Here is a 21,868-nt window from a genome sequence, read left to right on the forward strand (position 1 = left end):
CCACAGAGGGCTGTGGGGCCAGGAGCAGAAACATGGTTCAGGAGCTGACTTCAGCAATGCCAGACATTTTTTAAAAGGCTATTCCAGTGGATCAAAGGGAAAACAAGAATGTTTATGAATGTCCAGCTTATACAAGCAAAAGCAGGAGGACAACTTGTGTTTTGACTTTCAAGCTGAAAATTGAGAAGTCAGGTAAATGGGTTCCAGCAGGAATAGCTTCACTCCTGTCAGTTTCATACTAAGCTTTCAATAAAACATGCCACTTTCTCAGTCTTCCTGCTAGTAAAAAGAGAGATTTTTGACAGTCAGCTAGAGCAAAAGCTAGAGCATAAGTGTCACATTAAGGCTTGTGTTTTTGTCTCACAAAAACACAATCTTAAATGTAACCCTTATGTGGTCTATGTTGTTATTTCCTCACCCATCAATGTTGTGCTCATGTGTTTCTCCACATAACGATTATTAATCTCCAAGCACCATTACACTTGCTATAGGAAAGTAAATGGGAAACATCAGCACCAGGGTGTAGCTTGAATCACAAAATACTCTTCTTTAGATCAGTCTTTATTCTCTCTACATAAAAAGAAATGTGTATATTACAAAATTTTAACATACTTTAACATGCAATACAAATATCTGGCATTTAAATGAAGTTGTTTGAAAGTCTGGTTGTACAAATGAAAAAATATCTAAGCATGAACTGTAAGTAAAAAAAAAATTATTCCTGAACTCTGATATAGACCAGTTACAACAGGTGGTAGATGCTTCAGGCAGCAGGTACCTTACACAAAAACTGCTGGTGAGAAGTTTTGTTGGATTTTTTTACTGGGATATTTTTAAATTCTTTTTAAACATTCTTCTACTTTCATGTTTTGGTGAATAATTGCACTTTGGAATAAAACTTTCAAAAACCATCCTCACATTTGTTGATTGCATCACCTTTGGCTGGAATATAATGGCATTCAGATTAAAGTATCTTTTCCTTCTTTGCAAGGACAAGGTCTATAAACTAGAGGTGGTGAAACAGGTTCAGAAAGCAGATCTGGAATAAGAGATCTTTATGGTCAAGATGGTAGACAAGGGTGTTTTGTTTCTTTGAAGATGGGGTGCTTTGAAGGTAGTTGTTAAACACCCTTTCTGCAAACTTGCACAATTATATAAATAAAAATATTGCTCATTTTGACCAAGCTCTCCATCCTGTGGTTGTGTAGCTCTATTAAAAATTAACCACTCAAGGTTCAAGAGTGCCATTTCACTTAACATATAGGTCTGTGCATGTAGATTTCTCTACCAAAACATTTTCCTGAGAGATCTTTTGCGTAAGACCATATCAATCAACAAGTTTCCAATAAAGAAATGAATATGCTATATACTACAATTCTATTTTATGTAAAACATAATAATAAACTTCTGAAGTCAAACTGTTAACATATTAACCAGTTTCAGGCACGGCTTGAGTTCAGTGCTCTCAATTGTCATCCGCCAGTTGTTTTTGTAAACTAGAAGATATGAGAAAACAGTGTTAGTGCTTTCTAGGAAAGTCAGCTTCCCCAAAAAATTCCATTGCTGAAGATGATAACTTCCAAAACAGCACTTCTATACACTTCAGCCAATCAACAGGGATTTCAAAACAGGCAGAAGCCTTTCAATTTTTTAATCAAATTAGTTGTTTACACAGACAATATACATCACTTCAAATAAGCTGCTTTCAGCCAAGGAAAATATTTTAAATCCAAGAAACTTCTTTTGCATAGGTGCAAGATTTGCCACAGGGCACAAGAAGTCAAATGTTATTTAAAGGGCTGTAACAGTTTAAAAAAGAACAACCAGAGGGCAGAGCTCTCACCTTTCCAGGTACTCCTTGACATTGTTGTAGCCATAGAACTTGGCCAGGTGGATGAGCATGCCGGTGGCACAGCGCCCGTCCCGCCGGCGGCAGTAGCTGCAGTTGCACACTCCGCGACAAGGAGGACAGATCCAGGCCTACAGGGGTGTGAGTGTGGGAGAGGGGGAAAAGTAAGTTATGAAAAATGTTATACTGGACTTCTTGTTGCTCAGAAAAATGTGAGTATGGCTTCCACACCACGTGATTGTTCAGGGCAAGGTTTTACAAGCCTCTGTCAGCCAGCCAATCAACCTTATTAACATTTTCCAAATTCTGCAGGATTAACAAAATTATTAAGTGCTTGACTATTTCTTACTCTGAAGTCTCAAGTTCTCTGATGTGTTCAGTATTGACTTTTAAATAGACTGAAGTCATCTGAAATGCCTAACACTCATTCCATGCTAGGCTGACTGTGGTCAACTCCCTAGAAAGAGATGGGTACCCACGGTAACAAGTTCCTTTGCCTCATTCTGCCTGCTGGTACAGGACAATTCCTGGGACTGAATTAACCAGCTGGTACATGAAGTCAGGTACCCCCAAGCTGCCCAGCAGCTGCACATAAAAGCACAGGTGCTAATAGAGCAGCCACTGCCACATTGGGCTAGCACATCATGGCTATTAGTTAATACTACAGATCTGCTCTTGGCAAAAAGGTTTGAACCCCATTACCACGAGTGTATTCTTAACATCACAGATTAGTAACAAAGCTGTATTCATTAAACTTTCATTCCAGGTTCAAAAATGACACTTACTGGATCAAGCAGAGCTGATTTCACATCTTCACCATATCGATTTCGAAGACAGGGCCCACAGAACTGCCCCCTGACCCCCCCACAGCCCTGCTTGCGACAGATTGTCTTTGTATCAGTTGTCTTCTGTCGACACTGGTGGCAAGTACTACCCTAAACGTGGAATGGAAGAGAAAAACATTTGCATGAAGGACATCTTAAATGCCCATTGAAGAGCTTTCCTAATAATAATAAGCACAAACTTCAAACCAAGGTCAAATTAAACAATGAAGAGGAAGTTCTGTTACGATGTAATCATATGAAGATGCTAGGAATTTTACAGAGACAGTGCCAAGTTTCAGTTGCATTAGAAGTCTCAAATTACATGAACCTCATAACCCTCTTCTCTCTAGGAAAAACCTAAAAGTACTGACAAAATTATCTTGTGACTCATCCCTGCCAATACCATGGAGCCGGACATACATGGTAAGATGATCTTTATGATAACCAATAGCCCAATCCAGTGAAAGCAAGGAAGGAGGACTTCCATGAAGAACACTGGACACCACACAACCTGTACAGAAATGTCATTTCCAGAGGTACAAAGAACAGCAGGGATCACTATTATTTAATGGTACAACACAACACTTTTATTAGCAAGAGAGACAAAAAGGATACTCTTACTAGTGGCAAGTAATAGCTATAGCAAACTTGACTTAATAGCTCTGTGGCACAGAAACACTTTTCAGGGGTAAAAAGCCAGTGGGGAGTATCAACCATCACAGCCAAGCCCAGAGAAGTCTGGCAAAGCTTTCAAAGCTATACTTGTGTGACAATGATGAGCTGAACTCCCCAGAGCCTCAGGAAAGGAGACCTTTTAGAAAACAGCAGGGAAATAGTGAGAGACTTTTCATTTCAAGCACAGACACACTGAAAAATATGGCAACCACTTACAAGAACTTTGTCATAGATTTTGTCTCTAACAGTGATTGCAATGTTGTCCAAGTCCTCCTCAGTTATGTCTTCTACCGGGCGATGAGACGAGTACTTGGATGATCTCCTCCTTTTGCGAACTCCACAATCCCCCTGCTAAACAAACTCATCTCAATACCTTTTGTCTGATCTCATGAAGCATCTGTCACCACACTTGGTGACAAATTCCTTCAATGAGTATGCAGTCCTCAGCTGGCAAACTACAGGCTCATGCACCACTGAAAGAACGGGGAATAGTTTCCAAATCATCCCTGCCCCTTTCTCTCCCTCTCCCTCCATAATCTTTTCTCTACTACACTTTTTATTAATTTTATTTAATTCCTTTCCTTTATTACTACTTCTATTTGCACAAATCCTTGACACGTTTTTACTGCTAACTTTTCTTTGTATTCCCTCTCCTCCTCCACTGTAACTCTTCATACTCCATTTCTTCCCTCTCAAAATCAAGAACTGTGATCATCTGCCTTCCCATGCTTTCATCCTTCAATCTCCTTGTATGTTCTCTAGTTGCTTTCTCCAATGACAATCTCCAATGTTCTGCAAAAAAAAAAACCTCTACTGAAGTTTTAAGTTAGTCCTGCCAATCCCAGGCCTTTCTTATTAATCTGTTATTTGGAAGAGAGTACTCCACTCACCACTAAGTGATGTTTTTTTTCCTTCTAAATAATTATTCTCTTTGACCCCTATTCATGAACAAATCTCATCAGATTCTTACTGAGCCTTCCCCATACCTGTCTCTGAAAACCTCATTTGTCCTTCATTCTAGATCAGTTCTGTTCTGTCCAAAACAGTCATTTACCAGCCCAGGTTCTCATTTGGTGCTACTCCTCTCCTCTAATAGCCAAGTTCCTTCTATAATGCTTTAACTATGCCCAGCACTTGCTCCTACAAGCAGAACTGGGATCCAGCCTTTAAGGATTCAAACTTAAAGGGTCTTCCTCATAAGGGCTATAAAAAAATATAAGCAAGACAAAGGACCACCATAGGCTAGAGGAGGAAAAAATCATATTTTTAAAAATAGGAAATATTAAAATCTGCAACTTTTCAATTACTAGCCTGTACATTAACAGTTTGCTGGTGCAGATTCCCTTAATTTGTTCTCAGTTCAGCCATATAACTCACATCTTCCTTCTGCTATTTCCAGAGAAGGATTTTTGCCTTTTTTTTTTTTTCCTGAGGCTGGTAACAGAGAAGATCTGCTTTGCCACCTCCACCACCCCACTGCCTTGCCACTCCAAGGTTTTGTACATTACGGGCTCTTGTAATTTTCAGATGAAGAATTAATAACAGACCACAAGTTAACTGCCTTATTATGCCCGAGTAACCCTGGTCACAAATAGAGCCCACTTAACAGGTGAAAGATGAGACAGAAAGGCCTGGAAATAACTTCTTCTGCAGCTAATCTCAAAGATTTTCAATAACTTTGCGTATGTGATGTCTGGTCTAAGTGCTGGCCAACAATTTAAATGTTTCCTAGTTCCTAACTACTGGAGATATCAAAATCTGGCAAATACCACACTGAGTCTCTTCAAGAGGTTTTGTTGTCTGTAGCTACAGATGTGTTCTGCAAATTTGACAGCTGACACAGTAAATTTTTCTAAGGCAAACTTTTCTGGTGGACGAGCAGTTCTGGTTGGGTTCATTCGGCGTGTTATCTGGCCTTCAGAGAATGTCCTCCTTGGGGTTTTCTTCTGTTTCTACAAAGAGAAGAAAATTCCAGTAACTGTCTTTTCAGTTATGTTTGTAGTGTCTAGAACACTACAAACATAACACTAGAAACAACCTGAAAATATCTGTACCACACTTGCACTATCATGAAGAGATCTACTGCTCTCCTCCTCCTTACTTGTTAAGCCAAACCCCACCACCAAATATACTCCCTACAGACTATTTTTTTTGATACTTTCAAAAATCACACCTTAACGTCAAATTCTGTTCCAATTAACATCACAGAACTATACCAAAATTTAACACATGGCATATTAGGGTGGAAGCCAGGTCTCACTGCTCTTTGGTAGCTAAATATTCTGATTTTCCCACAATCTGAATACACAATCGAGGAACATTGAGGAGTACACAGTTTGAGGAACAAGCTGAATTCTCATTAATTTTCTTTTAAACTTTTTTAACTGAAAGGGTATTAAGAAGCTGCTTCCTTTAGTTCAAGATTCATAATTTTGGAGATTCTTGGGAGGTACAAGATACACTCTTCACACTGTCCCACCTCCCAGTTACTGCATGATTGAATTCATGCAACCGAAGTCCTACATGGACATCCACCAAAGACATGGTCCTTTGTCATACAGTCCTTCAAGGTTTCTTCAAATCTTTTCAATTTATAATATACATGGAAAAATGCTACTCTACAGAGAAAGCTGCTAAGCAAAGTTTCTCAGCTGCTTAAAGCTCAGAAAAGTCAATTGAAATAACTACTGTATAATTCCTGTTTGTGTTGAATGGCTCAACTTCATGACCATAGTTTTACTGGGAAGGGTGGATTTTAGAAGAAAGGTCTACAAGAGAGAAATAAACAGAATCTAAATCCAAAGCAAAGCAACTACTCTTCTTTATTCCCACATATTCAGACATTTGTCCAAAATCTCAAATAGTATTTCCGGAGCCAAAAGGATGAAGTAGCATCTTATCTTGGTCTTTGTCTTTCTTCATAAATTATCTTAAAAAATTCTGTTTCCTCACGTAATCTCTGGCACTTTACAAACCATAGCAAATTTATACAAATGAAGTGACCAAACCCAAAGAAAACCAGAACAAACTTGCTGAAAGTTTCCAATGCAACACATTAAGTCCAACATCTAAGTCTAACAAAAATTACTGTCACCACCAACCAGTACTGGGAACTTACTGCAGGAGTCGAGGAGGGCGTTTTCACTGGGAACAGGTCCGGTATGGAATTCAGTTCTGCCAGCAGCTGGGCAAGCTGGAATCAAGTGATGTCACATTGAAAACTCACTGCAACTTACAAAACAAGCAACACCACCTACCATCCATTCCTCACATGCACTTCAAATTACAGCTCAACATGTGCAAGGAACCTTTATGAAAGCACTTAAATAAAGTGAGGCTCATAAAAGGCGTTTATTTACTCTGCCATGAGCAAAAACTCTGCCAACAATACTAACTTCATAGCTCCTACTAATTCTTACTGGGAATTAAACTGGTCAGATTTACATAGTGTCTTATCAAAGCAGCACCAAAGGAGTACATTACAACATGGTAATGATTGATAACAAGAAATGAAGTTCATATGATAGGAGGGAGAAAAAAAAGACAGGGTGCCAGAAGACAGTAAGAGGTTTCCAGTGAGCTTTTACTGACTGCAGACACATCTGTGCTCTTTGCCAGACAGCTCTGCACTTAAGCAGCGCAGACACTGGGTACACACTCATTACAAAGTTAGAGAGCAACTAAGCCCCACTTGCAGTTCCCCCAATGCATGCATGTTCTGATCATGTACAGCATCAGAAGTACTTCAGCAGGATGATGATTTCTTGCACCGTGCACAAGATGTCTTGGAAGTACATTTCCACATAAGCAGTGGCTGATAGGTACAAAAAAGGCACTGACCTGTTCTGGAATTCCAGAATGAGGCTAACTTCTGAAAAGCCACTGGTAGTGGGGATGAGCCAAGCTGCCAGCTCTCTGAGATTGCCACAGCCATCAAGATATTAAAAGCTGAATACAGTATTTCTCAGTAAATACTTCAGTGTGGCATTTATTAAGAGCTATTTAATGCCATTACAGTACTGCTCCTAGGATGCCAGTGAATTTCACAGTGGTTGAACTGCAAGGAAGAGTGGAAGGTGAGAAGGACCAAGGAGCAGCAAGACCAACACAACAGTAGTGGGAACACACGACAGATTAGAAGTGCAGGTACAAAGCTGAAGCAAGTTTTTACACAGGAGCTGCAGTACCACACCAAGAGGTATTGCTTAAGCCCCAAGACTCTTTGGAAGCTGCAACTTTCCCTGAAACATAGTAAAACTGAAGGAGCTACTAAAGATTTAACATCAGTTTGGATTACATAGCAGCATGATAATTAAAGAGAGCTGGTGGCATGTTGGATAATAAAGGAAAAAGCATTAGTAAATGATCAGTTGCTCTTTTCCACACCTACACACACAAACACACACGTTCAGCAGTTATATAGTAAGGCAATACTGTAAAAATCACATCCCACACAGCCGAGAAATTACATTTATCATCCTCAGCAGCTTTTAGCTGGCTTTCCAATCAGTAACTGCAGCAGATCTGTCACACACAAACAAAAAGTAGAAACACTATTGGGCAAACAACACCATAAACCACCTGAAAGAACCAGCTGGTTTTCTGATATGTTCTGAAGGCTGCAAAACTTGGTCATTTATAACTTTGTTCATATTCACATTAAAAATTCTTAGTTCTACTCTGGTTTTAAACTTGACCAGGCCAGTCCCTACTTGAGATTATTTTAGGGGTAATTGTCTGAGTGCTGAGGGTCCTTCAGGGTTTTCCCAGGTAGAAAATGTCACCATAAGATTTTCCTAAAGTTCCAGCACAGCACCAGCAGGGACCCTAAAATTCAAGTTTGCTAAAGCTAAGTAATTGGATGCAAATGTCAGAGAAAAAAAACATTGCTCTTAAGTCTTACCATGGCTTTATTTTCTTTAATATTTATGGCTCTCTTAAGCAGTGCACTGGAACTTTCCTCCTGTGTTTCTTTAATGTCTTCTTCAGACTCTGAAGCAGAGCCCTCTACTTTGTCCGACCGCTTGAGGTTTATTTCTTTTGAAAGAGGCGTGAGGGATTCACTGTCCTTTAGAGGTAAATCAGACAAAGCCTGTTCAGGCACTTTTTTCTCAGATGACTTCCTGGTGGGAAACTGTAAAGCAACACGAAGGCCAAAGCTTCTTCTCTTGGGAGAAACCTTCTTCTTCATCTCTTCCTCCTCTTCTTTCTCATTACCCAACAAATTATCGCGTTCTTCATCACTCAAGTCTGACTCCACCGTCTACAGGTAAGAAAAATCCCACGTTACAATATTGGCTCTGACATAAGAGAATTAATTTTTAAATCCCTAGTTCTAGGCAGCATTCTTTCCATCCAAAGGAATCACCATAAATTCACCTAAATTAACATCTTTTTACAAGTTCACAGTATGCAACTTCTGCCTGTGCAGAGATTAACAAAACATCTACACATTAGTGTTGTCTGGGATACAGACATGGCTGTCTCCAGAGGAACAATCTTGCCCAGTACAATCTACAAGCAGTGGAAGTAGTTCCCATTTCTAATATGTGATGCTACATTAAATAAAGCATTCTTTCCCTCTTTTAGGACAAGACTTTTTAATTCAGTGTGAAAAAAGAGCATCATAGTGTATCAGAAAAATTCCTACAAAAACATGAAGTTTACACAGAAGAGACAGGAAAAAAAAGAAGCACATTCACGTGTAGGTGTGACTGCCTTTACCAGAACTTCTTTCTTGCTCACATGCACCTCGTTTGAAGCAAAGCCCTCAAACACTTCTGTTTCAGAGTCAGTGTCCTCAGTGAAAATCCTCCGCAGCTCTTCGGTGAGGTATCTGGACTGAAACTGGAGCCCCTGCAAAAACATCACTCAGGAGCTGGGAAAGGCAGTCAGACATAGAGTATACACACTGCCACAATGAACAGGTTTGGTGGGTCAAAGCAGTGCCAACTAAATAGCATCCTGTGAAAGCACTTCGCAGGCAAAGCCTGTCTAAGAAACAAACAACAAGAAGACAACATTCAGATTCAATATTGAGTTGTTTTAACTGCAAGATTTTTCTTCTTCATTTTGAGGACAGGGCTTTAACTGAGCTACTTCTTGTGGGGGAAACTTTCTCTTTCACTTCTTCCCTTCTTCATTACTATCCAATAAAAATAAACTATCAGTTTTCTTGTATGTAAATTATCATGTTGTTTTATGTATTTTCTTCTGGTTTATGTATTTTCTTCAACAGGCCTTGAAAAGAAGAAAATACAAATGAGAGATGGGGTCTGCTCCTTGTGCTGTTACACCATCACTGAACTGACTGGTACCAACACAGCTTTGAACAGCCTGACCAGTATCCCTCCACCTTTCACCTTCTCAACTCACTGGTTTTTTTATCATTCCCATGTGTTCTAGGGTAGACAGCTCCTCAGTTTCAGCCTATAGACCAGGAAGTAAAAAGACCTCATTAAAACACTCTTCATGGTATGTACGTTACATGCCAATTAAACACAAGGCATTTACTAAATAGAAGTGTATTTCCATACTTCCAACAAGAACTAGTAGAAAACCATTTAATCAACCTGTTCCTGCAAATCTCTTGAGAGACTTGTTCCTGGTAGGAATATAATCCATGTTCACATCACACCTGCCTCTTGAAAGTCAGCAACATATAAGTTTATTTCCCCAATTTTCCTCTGTTACTTCTTCCTCCCACACAAGAAGCAAAAATTACCTTTAATACAATGCATTTGCTAAATATCTTTATTCTTCCTTTCAATTCCCTCCCCTCCCTGACTTTAATTACACATTTCTTTATTTTAAGATAATATCTGGTGAAAAAAAGATACAATAGATGAGTGGAAAAACTTAGAGGGGAACGGGAGGGGGGAGCCACTGCATATGCTGTTTCTTTACACTTAAACATCTACAAATTATTATGGGTAATTGTAATGAGTTTTCTCTGAGGAAAATTACTTTATTCTTTTGTTGATAGCTGCAGTGCAGCTGCTTGAGAAAGGAACAAACACAATAGGGAAGTTACTTTAAAGTTAAATTGCATTTCTTGGAGGAAACTGAAGATTTTATGTATTCTGTGTTTTTATGAAATTCCACAATGAAGGTTGATGGGGGAAATATGCTATTTGTTAGCTAAAGTAACTAAAAATAACACACCTACAGCTATGTTGTTCATCTATGAAGAACAGTCTACATCAGGTAAAATACACACCAGGGATACCTATTGTGGGAGAAATTGTGGGAACTGGCAGAAGTGCAGAGATGATCAGAGCAGGACTGCAGAAAGCCCTGGGGAAAAGCAGGCACACAGAGGTCACTACTTGCTAACTCATTTGCACTTCAGCATCCAAGGGAACACCTGATGCACCAATAGCCCATTTACCACCCCAGCAGGGCAGCTACCTTGCCTCCTTTCTCAAGAACTGAATTTTTCTGAACTTCCCATCACTTTGTCCTTTGCATCAAAACCCTTTTGTTTCTTGCACAAGGTACCTTTTGCAGCAATTGTGGTGTTTGGCATCATGAACACAGGATGATGCTCATCCTGATGCAGGGCCCTGATGTGCAAGGACTGCAGATTATGCTGCAGTTGGATGGAACTCAGGGTATTTTTATTGTACCATTTAGTGGTAAAGAAATTAAATTCAATACTGATCAAGATTTAAAATAATTCTTATCCCAAGGGAAACACAGGAATGATAAGGAAGGTTGCAGTGCAAGCTGTAAATCTGGAACAAGTCTCACAGGGATTCTCAGCAATGCATGTTAAACTAACTATCTATCTCTTCCATAGCATTTTTCATCAGAGGATTTTAAAATGTTTTGCAGAACAGATCATTATCATAAACTCTATTTCACAAGTTGGGAAATCAAGGGAGGGAAAAGTACAGTCAGGTGTCTGCAGCCCCCAAGCAGGCAAAGCAGAAGCTCCCACACAAGGTTTTCCCTCCACCACCAATACCGCTCCCCACTGACCTTTCTTGATACTCCGCACAAAACCACAAATGCAAGATCAAGCTACCTCCTGGTTTGCTGAAGCTGCCAGTACTGCTGTCTAGCAACAACATTACAAACCAACTTATAGCCCAGTAATTTAATTACATCTTGGACACTATCTTTCTCCATAGCACAGACTGCAGCTCTACTCCCAAAAGGTTTCTGCACTCTCCTGGGGTCACTTTTCTATAAAGGCTGAGAAACAGTACATATTTGTAACAAGCCTTATTCTGTCTCTTTCTTTGGCTAACACTAATCATCTTCCTTGTCATCAGCGCCCCTTAACCGGGCACTGACCTGATGAATTAGGAAAATAAAAGAAAAATAATTCAATTATCTCATTAATGAAACAGAGGGACCTCTGCAAGAGCACAAATGACAAAGGTATCTTATCACACATTAGCCCATGGCTATCAAGCATGTAATTATATGTTTCCAAAAGATTAAAAACTAAATTTTTTGCCACCCAAGACAGCACATCAGTTCTATTCTTTTCTTGAGAATTCAGCTGGTATCTCCAGCTACCAGAGAAGAAAAAATATCAAATCATTCTGATAATCCAAGCCACTTCATCAAGAGAGCAAAGAACCAGCAGACTGCACTACTACAGCAAGAGCTGATGCTTTCTCTGGATTACCACTATTAAAACACAATTTTAATGCAGAGTCAGCGCAGAGATATTTCTGGAAGAAATACTTTGAAGTCTACATACTCACAAATGCCCATCTAATAACCAGCAACATCTTTCCAGGATGGTAATTCTCTTTTTCCTGTTTGCTACACTTACCTATTTCACTTAAACTCATCTTCCAATGAAACACATTTTTATATTATGAAGGAGTTTTGAAAAGCAACCACTAAACCCTAAATACTAAGTTAGTTTACTTTTAAGTTTAATATGGGCACTGTAAATTACAGGTTAAGGTGAGAGTTATAATTCACACAGTTTTGACACAGGCTCAGAGTATTACTGCATCCCAAGAGCATAAATGGACTATGGCAACCTGTTCCTACCTCTTTTCCAGACTCCTGGGAATCAAAGCTAGCACAGTTGTTCTCTGACAAGAAGCTCTTTTCAGAAGCATCATCTTGGAATCCTGGAAAATCTTCACTGTCACTGGGGGTATTAAAAATGCTGGCCACATCCTTGGGTACCTGTTTCTGATTCAAGACAAGACAGAAAACATGAGTCACACACACCAACTTAACAGGAAAACTCAAATTTGCAACCATACAACTTATGTTTATATTCCTATGCAAACACGAGTCTGTAGCACAAAATATGCTATGTGTAAATTGCACCTCATTTAGCTAAACTCCAGGAAAATTCTGTATAGACTGTTTTAATCCCTGAATACAGACTCAGGATCTGGGATTGGGAGGGGATGCAATACACAGGGTGTTCAGCTCCACAGGAAAGTACTTCAGAGACCTAAAAATACATGGGTGTCTCATCTTTGCTAGGGCACCCTTACCCATGGGGAAACCCACCAGCCCTCCAGCTCTTGCAGAGAAATGATGTCTCAGAGGTGAGGAACACAACCTCAAACATAACACAATGCTAAAGTACAAAGAAACCTGACCTTTAGATCTCACAGTACCATTATGGATTTTAGTAGACACTTGGCTAACTCCAAAAACAAAACCAATGCATTTCCTTCTCCTTGGTCAGTACTGTCACAAAGCTTCTCCTGTGATACTGTTTAAGAGAGTGAAAATGTGCTAACCAAGAACATTTCTCCTTTGCTAGAAGCCCACCAGGAGAGGGGGAAGCACAGCCAAGGGCACATAGCCTTCCTCAGGTGAACAAGGTCACAGCTTCAGCGTTTAAGAAGTTCACTCTCAGCCTAGGAGACTCATAACACCACTTCCAACCATTCCACTGGGCCATACACTTCACAGCAAACACGTTGGACAAGGCTCTGCATGTGCCAGGACAGTAAGAAAGCCTCCAGAGAGTTCCCATGTGGGCTGCTTCAGGATCTGGTTTGTGTAAGGATGGGATGAATAAGTCAAGCCTTAAAATCAAGGAAGAAGGCATTTTGCCAAGTTTCAGAACACATTTTCACACATCCAAGTATCACCTGTAAAACTATTCTGCCAGTCACACAAATGCTCTGGGAGAAAAGCGTCTGCATTCCTCACCAGCATCAAAACACTTGTCCTCTACATCCCCTCACCTACACACCTCACACACACCACTCCAACCTGAAACAAGCCTCTCTCCTCTTTGCTAAAGCCACACTCTCATTAACTCTCAGGAACATGAGATCAATGACTGCCTGGTCAGAGGCCAATTCCTCATCTCAAAGAGCTGTTTTCCAGCCCTGGATATCCACCAGTACATCTCAGATGAGGTTCAGAACCAAGAGCAGACTGCCCTTTTTTGCTGTCACAGAAAACTAAGGTTGCTCAAACAGGGCATATAAAGATGTTTTTTTTTCAAAGTTTACTTGTGGCAAGGCAAGTGACCCAAAGAAGGTTCATTCTCCAAAAGTAATATAGCTGCAAAGGTTCCATTAAAATAGCAAGCAGTACCTTCACCAAAGCATCACTCTCTGAAATAAGCTAGAGTAAAGGGTGAACAATTTTATTCTAGTTCTAACCTTATAAAGCCTATGTAGGCTGATGCAAAACCAACTTACTGCTGCTGAAGCAAGAGTAGAATTCACCTCTGAAAAACTGACCCTCTCAGGCCTATAATGGCATGATCCAAAGTACAGTTTCTAAAGTCATTCTGTCCATATCAAAACCCCTTTGGATATTCTCTCACTCCTACCTCCTACAGTGAACATTCAGAATCCACTTCTGTTGTTGTGGAATTTACTCAGTACAGAGCAGTGCTAAGAATGAAGGATTGTGCATTTAAATGGAAAAACATACGAGGAGCTGAGAGTCTCCCTGCTATAAATTGCTTCCAGGAGCCACTGCATTAGTTCTTGTGCTAATCTACAGCTGAGTTAGCCACTGCTGTAATTACTGTATGCCTGATTTCTTCTTGTTCATGTATAGCTTCTTCATCTGCACCAGAGGAGTCATTTATGAGGCTGTAATTATTGATTTTGAACAACAACAAAAAAATTCTTTCCCAGTAGGAACTTAATTTTTTTGCATTCCCAAATTCTGTGGTACTGGTACTGATTTAAGTAACTCACTGTAGAGCTCCAAGGATTTTTAGTTTGTAACTTGCTCTCCATAGCCTGGGTAGGAAAAATCGCAATTTGGTCACTGATGAGTCCCTGTTTTACCAGAAGGGCTTACATTAATAACAGACAACTGACAAGGTGGACATACTCCAGAAGTTTAGAAAGGGAAGCCTCATGGTCAATCTTGATTAGCAGAATTATTAGAATCTATTTCTGCACCTGAAATTGTAAGCCAAATTTATTTCCAAGAAAAGTCCACTGACATAAAAGACAAGCTTGCAGCAAACATCTCTGTCATGATGGGTTCATCCACTGTCATTTATTGTGTAGTCCTGGAAGCCACAGACATTCCCATCTTCAACTTTCAATTAAAATACATTCTGAAACTGATTTACAATCAGCATCAGAGCCTAGGATTTCCACTCTTGTCAACAAATTATTACACACCAAGAAATAAAATACATATTTGTCTAAACTGAAATGTCAAAATAATCTATTTAAAACATCAGTAAAACACAGGCACTCCAGGAGAGGATCTTTACACCACTAAATCTCTAAAAAAGTCATGAAGGCAGAGATGTGATGAACGTTGCAAGCTTGCTCGGGGAAAATATTTCAACATGAACAGACCACAATGGACTGTTGAAATGCTGCAGGTGTGAGAAATACTGTCTTTTAAATATACCTGTTACAAAGGCTAAATACCAAAAGTCTAGTGAAAGCTGGAAATAATTCAAAGCTGCTGAAAAAGTCAGTCTTATTTCTGGTAGGAAGTTTTATATCTATAGAACTCATTTATTTTTGCACATAAAACACACTTAGTTGTTTAAAACCCCTACAAAGTACTATTCAAAAGTATCAGCAAACTTTCACTGCTACAGATGGCACACAATCCAACAACTGCCAGAATAACAAATCCTACATTTCTGCAGTAGTCCAAAACTCAAGACATTCACATCTCTCAGGTTTTCCTTCTCTAAATTAGACAATATACCACCAGGACACCCAGGAGCATACTGGGATGGGTTGGGCTGCATGGAGATCCCAGTCCCACAGAACCAGGGGCCAGCAGCTGGTATGTGCCCGTGGAGGCTGGCAGGTCTGTCACCAAGGGCAGAGGGTGACAGAGGCTGGTAGGGTTGTCAAAACTGTTTCAGTCACATGAGCTACTGAAAAGTAAAGAACCCAAGGTCCCCAGCAGTCACAAGAATATTTTTCCAAGCACTCTACCCATAAATTCCACCTTGTTAGACAAGGAAAAAAAGAAAAGTCTGAGGTGAGCTGTTTTGCCATCCACATCAACAGGAAGAATTTTCATGTTCCAATTGAAAAAGCAACTTTCCTGACACCAAAGCCAGAAAATATGCAAATTGCCTGGTAGGCTGTGAGGAGAGAACACTTGCCTGCAAGCAAACCAGTGTATTTGGTGGGAAGCATGTTCTTTCTACAGCACTGACTGCCATGTCTAATTTTTTAAAGACTTATTTGCACAGATCACTTTCCCTGCCAATTGTCACACTAGCACATTCTTCTCCAATGGTGATGCATCAGCAGAACCTACAGATGAGAAAGCAGGGCTAGATGTAGTTCTCCATTTTTGCTCCTACCATGGGGAAAAAATCAATTGGGCTGTGTTCTCTTAATTCAATTTAGCACAATGTATGGGCATTCCTACTGAAAGCAGAGGACACACAAGTTCAGTCACATTCAAACTCAGTCAGACTGAAATAATCAAAGTTTAATTCCACGCAGATACTCACAAACCAAACCTGTGCAAAGTCACACCTTCAGCACATGCTGGAAAGGCTCTTGACTTGCTCCAGGTTCAGAAGCCAGCCTAAGGCACACATCACCCAAGGGCACTGCATTTGGCTCGTACCTCAAAGGAACAACCTCAAAGGAGCAACCGAACAGGGAAGCACTCCAAGGCTGACAATTGTGGGCAGAGCTAAAGAATAGAGGGGCCCAGACAGAGTGTCAGTAGGTGCCAGACCCATAAACCAGAACTATGCAGAAGTCAAGATCCTGGTTTTTCCATTGGAGTCACAAAGACGAACAGCACTTTAAAAGCTTAATTTTAAGCACCATACAAATGTGTGAAAGACATGGAAAGCACAGAGATATAAAGCCCCAAACTGCAGTGCAAAAGAATTACACAGACTGGATGCATGGTCAAAAAGACTGTCACCCACACAATCAGCCCAAGACTCGTGGGCATCAACAAAACCTAGGAAGGCAAGGAAGATCGCAGATAACCTCCAGGATTTCTCAACATCATTAAAGCACAAGAAGCTGAAATCCCCTGGACAGTGAAGAGTATTCCTGGCATAAGCAGCAGGAGATGGAAAGGCAAGTGAGTGTTCTGAAAGAAGGAACAACTGATAAAACGAGCAGTCATCACCCACTTTTATGATCTTTGCAGGAATAATTTGATTCTAATGTGAAGATGGATTATGCCTGAGCCTTTAATCTGTCACAGCAACAACTCCTGGGACTTTGAGGGTACCCCCTCAAAAGGTTCTGTCAATTTTCACACCAGTAAACCTACTGCTCCAGGAAATTTTGGTAAATTCTGCTGTTTTCAGAACAGCCAGCCAAATACGGTCTCTGTATTGCCTTTTCTAGACTGATAATAAGCGAATGTCCATAAGGCTACTTTATCCTAAAATAAGGAATGCCCAAGTACCATAATCACATGGCAAATCATTTAAAATGTCACCTTCCAAGGGCAGTACCTTCCTGGAAACTATTTCCGACTCTTCAAAAATGCTGGTAGTGCTGTAAGTATCAGCATGCCAGCATATGAACACAATACACACTATAAACTGCTACTATTCCTTCCTTTGTACCATCTAATCACACACCAATCCTAACAGTTGTAACAACTATTTCTGAATTTATTATGAATTATTCAAGAGCATCCCATGGTGATGCCTAACTACTGTCCAAGCCCTGGTATTTCAAGGAAATCTTTTGTACAATACTGCAATGCACCCTCACTTTGTGCCTGGTCTGCTCAAGTCTAGGATTTGAGTTCAGGCCTTGTGGGTGCAAACAGTCACAGTCACTGCTGTGCCGGGACCTGGTAAATCAGACCCTGGGACAGGAAATGGAACTACAGGTCTTGTGACTCAAAACAGTTTTGTACTGCTGACATCTTCAGCAATTGTTTTCAAATTGGAGCATGTACTCACAAGCCAATCTGCCCGTCAGCAGTGACGGTCTATGACTTCAGAGGCAAAGAAACCTTCACCACCACATCCTTCTGGCCCTGCCAAGACTGAACTAACTGCTCACCAATGTATCACAAAATATACAAAAACAAGGCAGAGCAAGCAGAAGGTTTTGCTCAGACAAAAATAAACTCCCATGAGAAACAGGAAAACACCAAGAACAGACTTCTGCCCTTTGCTGAGCCTTGAATGAAACATGATGTGCAGCATTTAGCTGTGTACCAGAAAGGGAACTAGTAGACAGTAAGAGTCTTGTGTTACAGTACCAGAGATGCGAATTGAGTGCCATGTGTGTCTGTTGTCAAACAGGGTTATCCCAAACTGTTTTATAGCACCCTTATCTTCATACTGCCAAACGGAGAGCCTGAGGTCATACAGAGGTGGAAGGTCTTTGCGAGGACAGAGCTCTAATAAATATTCCAGTGGCTGTATTACACTTCAGTTCCACAGAAACCCCTGTAAAGCTCCAACTTTCCATCAGCAAGAGTTGAATGAGATGCTGAACTTCTTGCTCCTTCCCACCAGCTGGGAAGCTCAGCATGAAGAGAGTCAATTTAGACTACATATAAGGAGAATGGTAAAACACTGCAACAACTTGTTTAAAGAGCTGGTAGATGTTCCACCCCTGAAAACATTCAAGGTCAGGTTGGATGGCTCTGCGCAATCTGAACTAGTTTAAGATGGCAACTCTCCTTCGAGGAGGTTGACTAGATGAGGTCCTTTCTAATCTAAAGTATTCTATGATTCTATAGCGATACTACCTCCCAAGATTCGAACCACACAATCAGCCTGATGCACCCAAGCATGCGCCCCCAGGCTTGGACCGGACCAGACCACAGGGGACGGAAGCATGACTCTCAGGGGACTCAAATATGTGGCAGCCTTGGCATCGCGGCCTTCCAAAAGAAAAAAAAAAGGAAACAAAAAAGGCCAGAACTAAAAAGAAATAAAGGTATTGGCTATTTCTAATGTGGTATCCCCAGGCTCACAACTAATTAATTGTCAGTGATCCACTCCAGCCTTTACTAGAGCCTACACAAGTCCCAGCACAGCTGCAGTTGGCCCACGCCGCTGCTGAGTGTCCCAAGGCCGCCCTCAGGGCAGCTTGCACCCCATTCCCGGCCTTTTACAGCCGCGGAGCGGCCGCGCCACGTGGATGGCTCCCGGCGGGACCGCGGGCCGCCCGGTGTCCCGGCCAGCGCGCTGCGCCGGGGGCGGTGCGGGCGGCCGGGGGAGCCGCCCCGCCGCTGGCGGGCACTGGCCGGCGCTGGCGGGCAGCTCCTCCGACCCCTCATGCCGCGGGCGGCGGACAAAGGCCGCCGCTGCCCCAGGCAGGCGGAGAGCTGCGGGCCGGCTCCCTGCCCTCGGCGCCCGGCCCCGCTCCGCCAGCCCGCGGGCCGCCTCACCTTGCCGCGGGTCCCCGCCGCCGCTGCCCCCCGCCGCCGCCGCCGGCCGCGCCGCGCCATGGCCGCCCGCGCTGCCGCGGGATGAGGAGGAGGAGGAAGGGGCAGGGAGGAGGGGCGCGGGGCGGTGGCGGGGTGGAGCCGCCCGGCAGCGGCGGGAAAGCGGGCAGAGGGACGGGGCACCCCGCGTGGCCTGCCCCGGGAAGGACCAGCGCTGTTGGGATGCTGCTGCGGATCCCCTGGGCACCCAGCATCGTCCAATCTTTCCTGCACGCTTTTCGCTGGGCGGCAGCTGTTCGTCTGAAAGCGGTAGGCTTTGGAAGGAAATAGGCTTTTATCCTCCAAGTAACTTAAAATGTTTATTTACGCAATACAGGCGGGAAGTGTAAGCCTCTTGAAACCTCGGGGAAAAAAAATGGGAGGGGCGGAGGGGGAATGATGCCACTTTCGAATGAAAATAGTAAAGTCCAATCATTAGTTCAGCACTGCAAGTTCACCACTAAGCCAAGTTCCCAAGTGCCACATCCATATGATTTCTGAGCACTTTGAGGGATGTGATTCCACCACTTCTCTGGATAGCCTGTTCCAATGCCTGACCACCCTTTAAGTGAAGAAACCTTCCCTGGCAGAATCTCAGGCCATTTCCTCTTTCCTATCGTTTGTTCCTTGGGAGAAGAGACCGACCCCTATATCCTTTCAGGCAGTTGTAGAGAATAATAAAGTATGTACCATCACCCTTGTACCATCTTTTCTCCAGGATAAACAACACCAGCTCCCTCAGGCTCTCCTCATCAGACTTGTGCTCCAGGACCTTCACTAGACCCTTCACCAGCTCAACTGCCCTTCTCTGGACACTCTCCAGCACCTCAATGTCTTTCTTGTAGTGAGGAGCCCAAAACTGAAAACAGGACTAGAGGTGTGACTTCACCAGTGCCAAGCACAGGCAGACTTTAATGCATTCCCCAGCTTCCCAAGTCAAGAGCCTTTAGCTTCACTGTGAAAGGGATGGGAAGCAGAACTGTTCCTTGAAACAGCAAGTCAACAGTTCAAATTTCAAAATATCACGAATGCAGGAAAATAAATCTAACCAGAAAAATGTAATTGGAAAAAAAGGGAATATATCAAATTTTAAAGCATTTTTCCTCCACACAAGGTCCCATTTAATCATATTTTCCACTGTGCAGCTAGTAGAAAGATGAACACAAAACCAGGCAAAATATTTTTTTCTAGTTTCCTCTGAATAACCTGTATTCCTCAATTAAGAGGTTTAATTTTTATTAAGAAATTAGCAACGTTTTATGTGTCCCTTTTTAATCAAGGGGATTGTTACTAGATTAGGTACTTTGTGTTGTGATTACCCAGTAATTCAGTGAGAAAAGCTACCCTTTGAGCAGAGAGGTGCTCCCAAAGTTTTCTGATGGGTGGGGTGGAAATCTGTCCCACTGGCACTGTGCCAACTGTTCATCATCCATCTCAAAAGGATGAACTTGTAGGTGGCTCAGAGGGAAAGATCTCTCTTGGAATCAGCAGTGAAGTACCTCAGTGTTTGCAGTACTGTAAAATAAAAGTGTGCCTTTGCCATCCTCCTTATGGGATTTGAGAAAACAGAAGAGTAATTGATGACTATGTCTGAACTGGGGATCTCTGTATAAGGTCTCAGGGTATGTTTCACACCCAGGTTTCTGTCTGGTGTCTTCCACAAGCCCTCTAGTCTGGATAGCTGAAATAGAACAGCAAGAAATTGACTTGCACATGTAATCTGGCTGAAATAAACCCGTAATAACTACTTTTATGGTGTTTGAATTGATAAAAGCAAATCAGAAGAACCAAGTGTGTTACTCTGTAGCTTACCTTCAAACACAATTGTGAATTGTCATGCTAAAAATAAATTCAGATTGTTTTGACTATTTCAGTACCTTCTGGATGACAGAGATGTAAAAGCGATATGTATTTTTTCATTTAGGGGAGCGCTTCAAAATGCCCAGTGCAGTCTGCCAACTCTGATATCAGAGTTCCCAGGTCTGACTAGGTATTTTAAACTCTCCACTGTAAATATTGTCATAAAATAAAAGTTAGAGGAAAGTTACTTTTTTTTTTGAAAGTGAAGGACAGATGAGATGAGTTCTTCCCCTCTCTCTGAGGGGAAGAGCCTCTCCACCTACCATTGCATCTGATCCTCAGTGTAACACATGGCAGACTACCCATTTAAGTACTTACAAGCCATTATATTCCAACCATATGGAAGGTATTTTTTAAGAGAGAATGTGAGGGAAGTCGTTACATGCAAACAAAGAAGCATTTAGCCAAAGCAGGCCATTTAAACACTGGTTTGCATTGCAATATCCACTATTGAGGCACCTGCAGTTGTCACTCAGGGTGCAGAAATAAGAAGCTTTGAGCATGAGGTGGGGAGGAGGGAATTCAGTAGAAGACAAAATGTGGGAATTATGTATAATATCAGCAGAATTGAAATGCAGACTTCTTAAAATACAAAAGAATAAAGATCTCTTGTGGAATACATTCCTGAAAAGCTTGTATATTATGTGATCCTGGGCTTGGTTCTTTCCCTTGTCCCCAACAGTCTACATTTTGAAGCATTTCCGTTTGTTAAAAGCTGTCAAGATGCTATCTTGGAATGGGAACAACAGATTTGAAATGGCTGTGTTGACTGTCCTGTGCTAAATTAGAATGAATAAAATTGAATTCTCTTACAATAGAGATGTGCAGCTATTAT

General features: G+C 41.6%; 1 protein-coding gene across 3 annotated transcripts; it reads right to left on the minus strand.

The window, feature by feature from the left end:
• Positions 1–545: 545 nt before the first annotated feature.
• CDCA7L (cell division cycle associated 7 like) lies at positions 546–19,200 on the minus strand. Of its 3 annotated transcripts, none has more exons than XM_059474852.1 (10): positions 19,138–19,200; positions 12,367–12,513; positions 9,073–9,204; positions 8,252–8,611; positions 6,467–6,541; positions 5,118–5,300; positions 3,565–3,696; positions 2,635–2,784; positions 1,844–1,980; positions 546–1,496 (listed from the first exon to the last, which is right to left on the minus strand). In XM_059474852.1, exons 1-10 carry the CDS (start codon positions 19,195–19,197, stop codon positions 1,466–1,468), a joined length of 1,407 nt encoding a protein of 468 aa, XP_059330835.1. In that variant the 5' UTR covers positions 19,198–19,200; the 3' UTR covers positions 546–1,465. The 3 variants fall into 3 exon arrangements, with proteins under 3 accessions (XP_059330835.1, XP_059330829.1, XP_059330843.1); XM_059474846.1 differs by having other exon boundaries at positions 3,565–3,699; XM_059474860.1 differs by lacking the exon at positions 19,138–19,200 and having other exon boundaries at positions 3,565–3,699; positions 9,073–9,342; positions 12,367–12,495.
• Positions 19,201–21,868: the final 2,668 nt, after the last annotated feature.

This window comes from Ammospiza nelsoni, chromosome 1 (assembly GCF_027579445.1).
Source record: "Ammospiza nelsoni isolate bAmmNel1 chromosome 1, bAmmNel1.pri, whole genome shotgun sequence".
NCBI lineage: Eukaryota > Metazoa > Chordata > Aves > Passeriformes > Passerellidae > Ammospiza > Ammospiza nelsoni.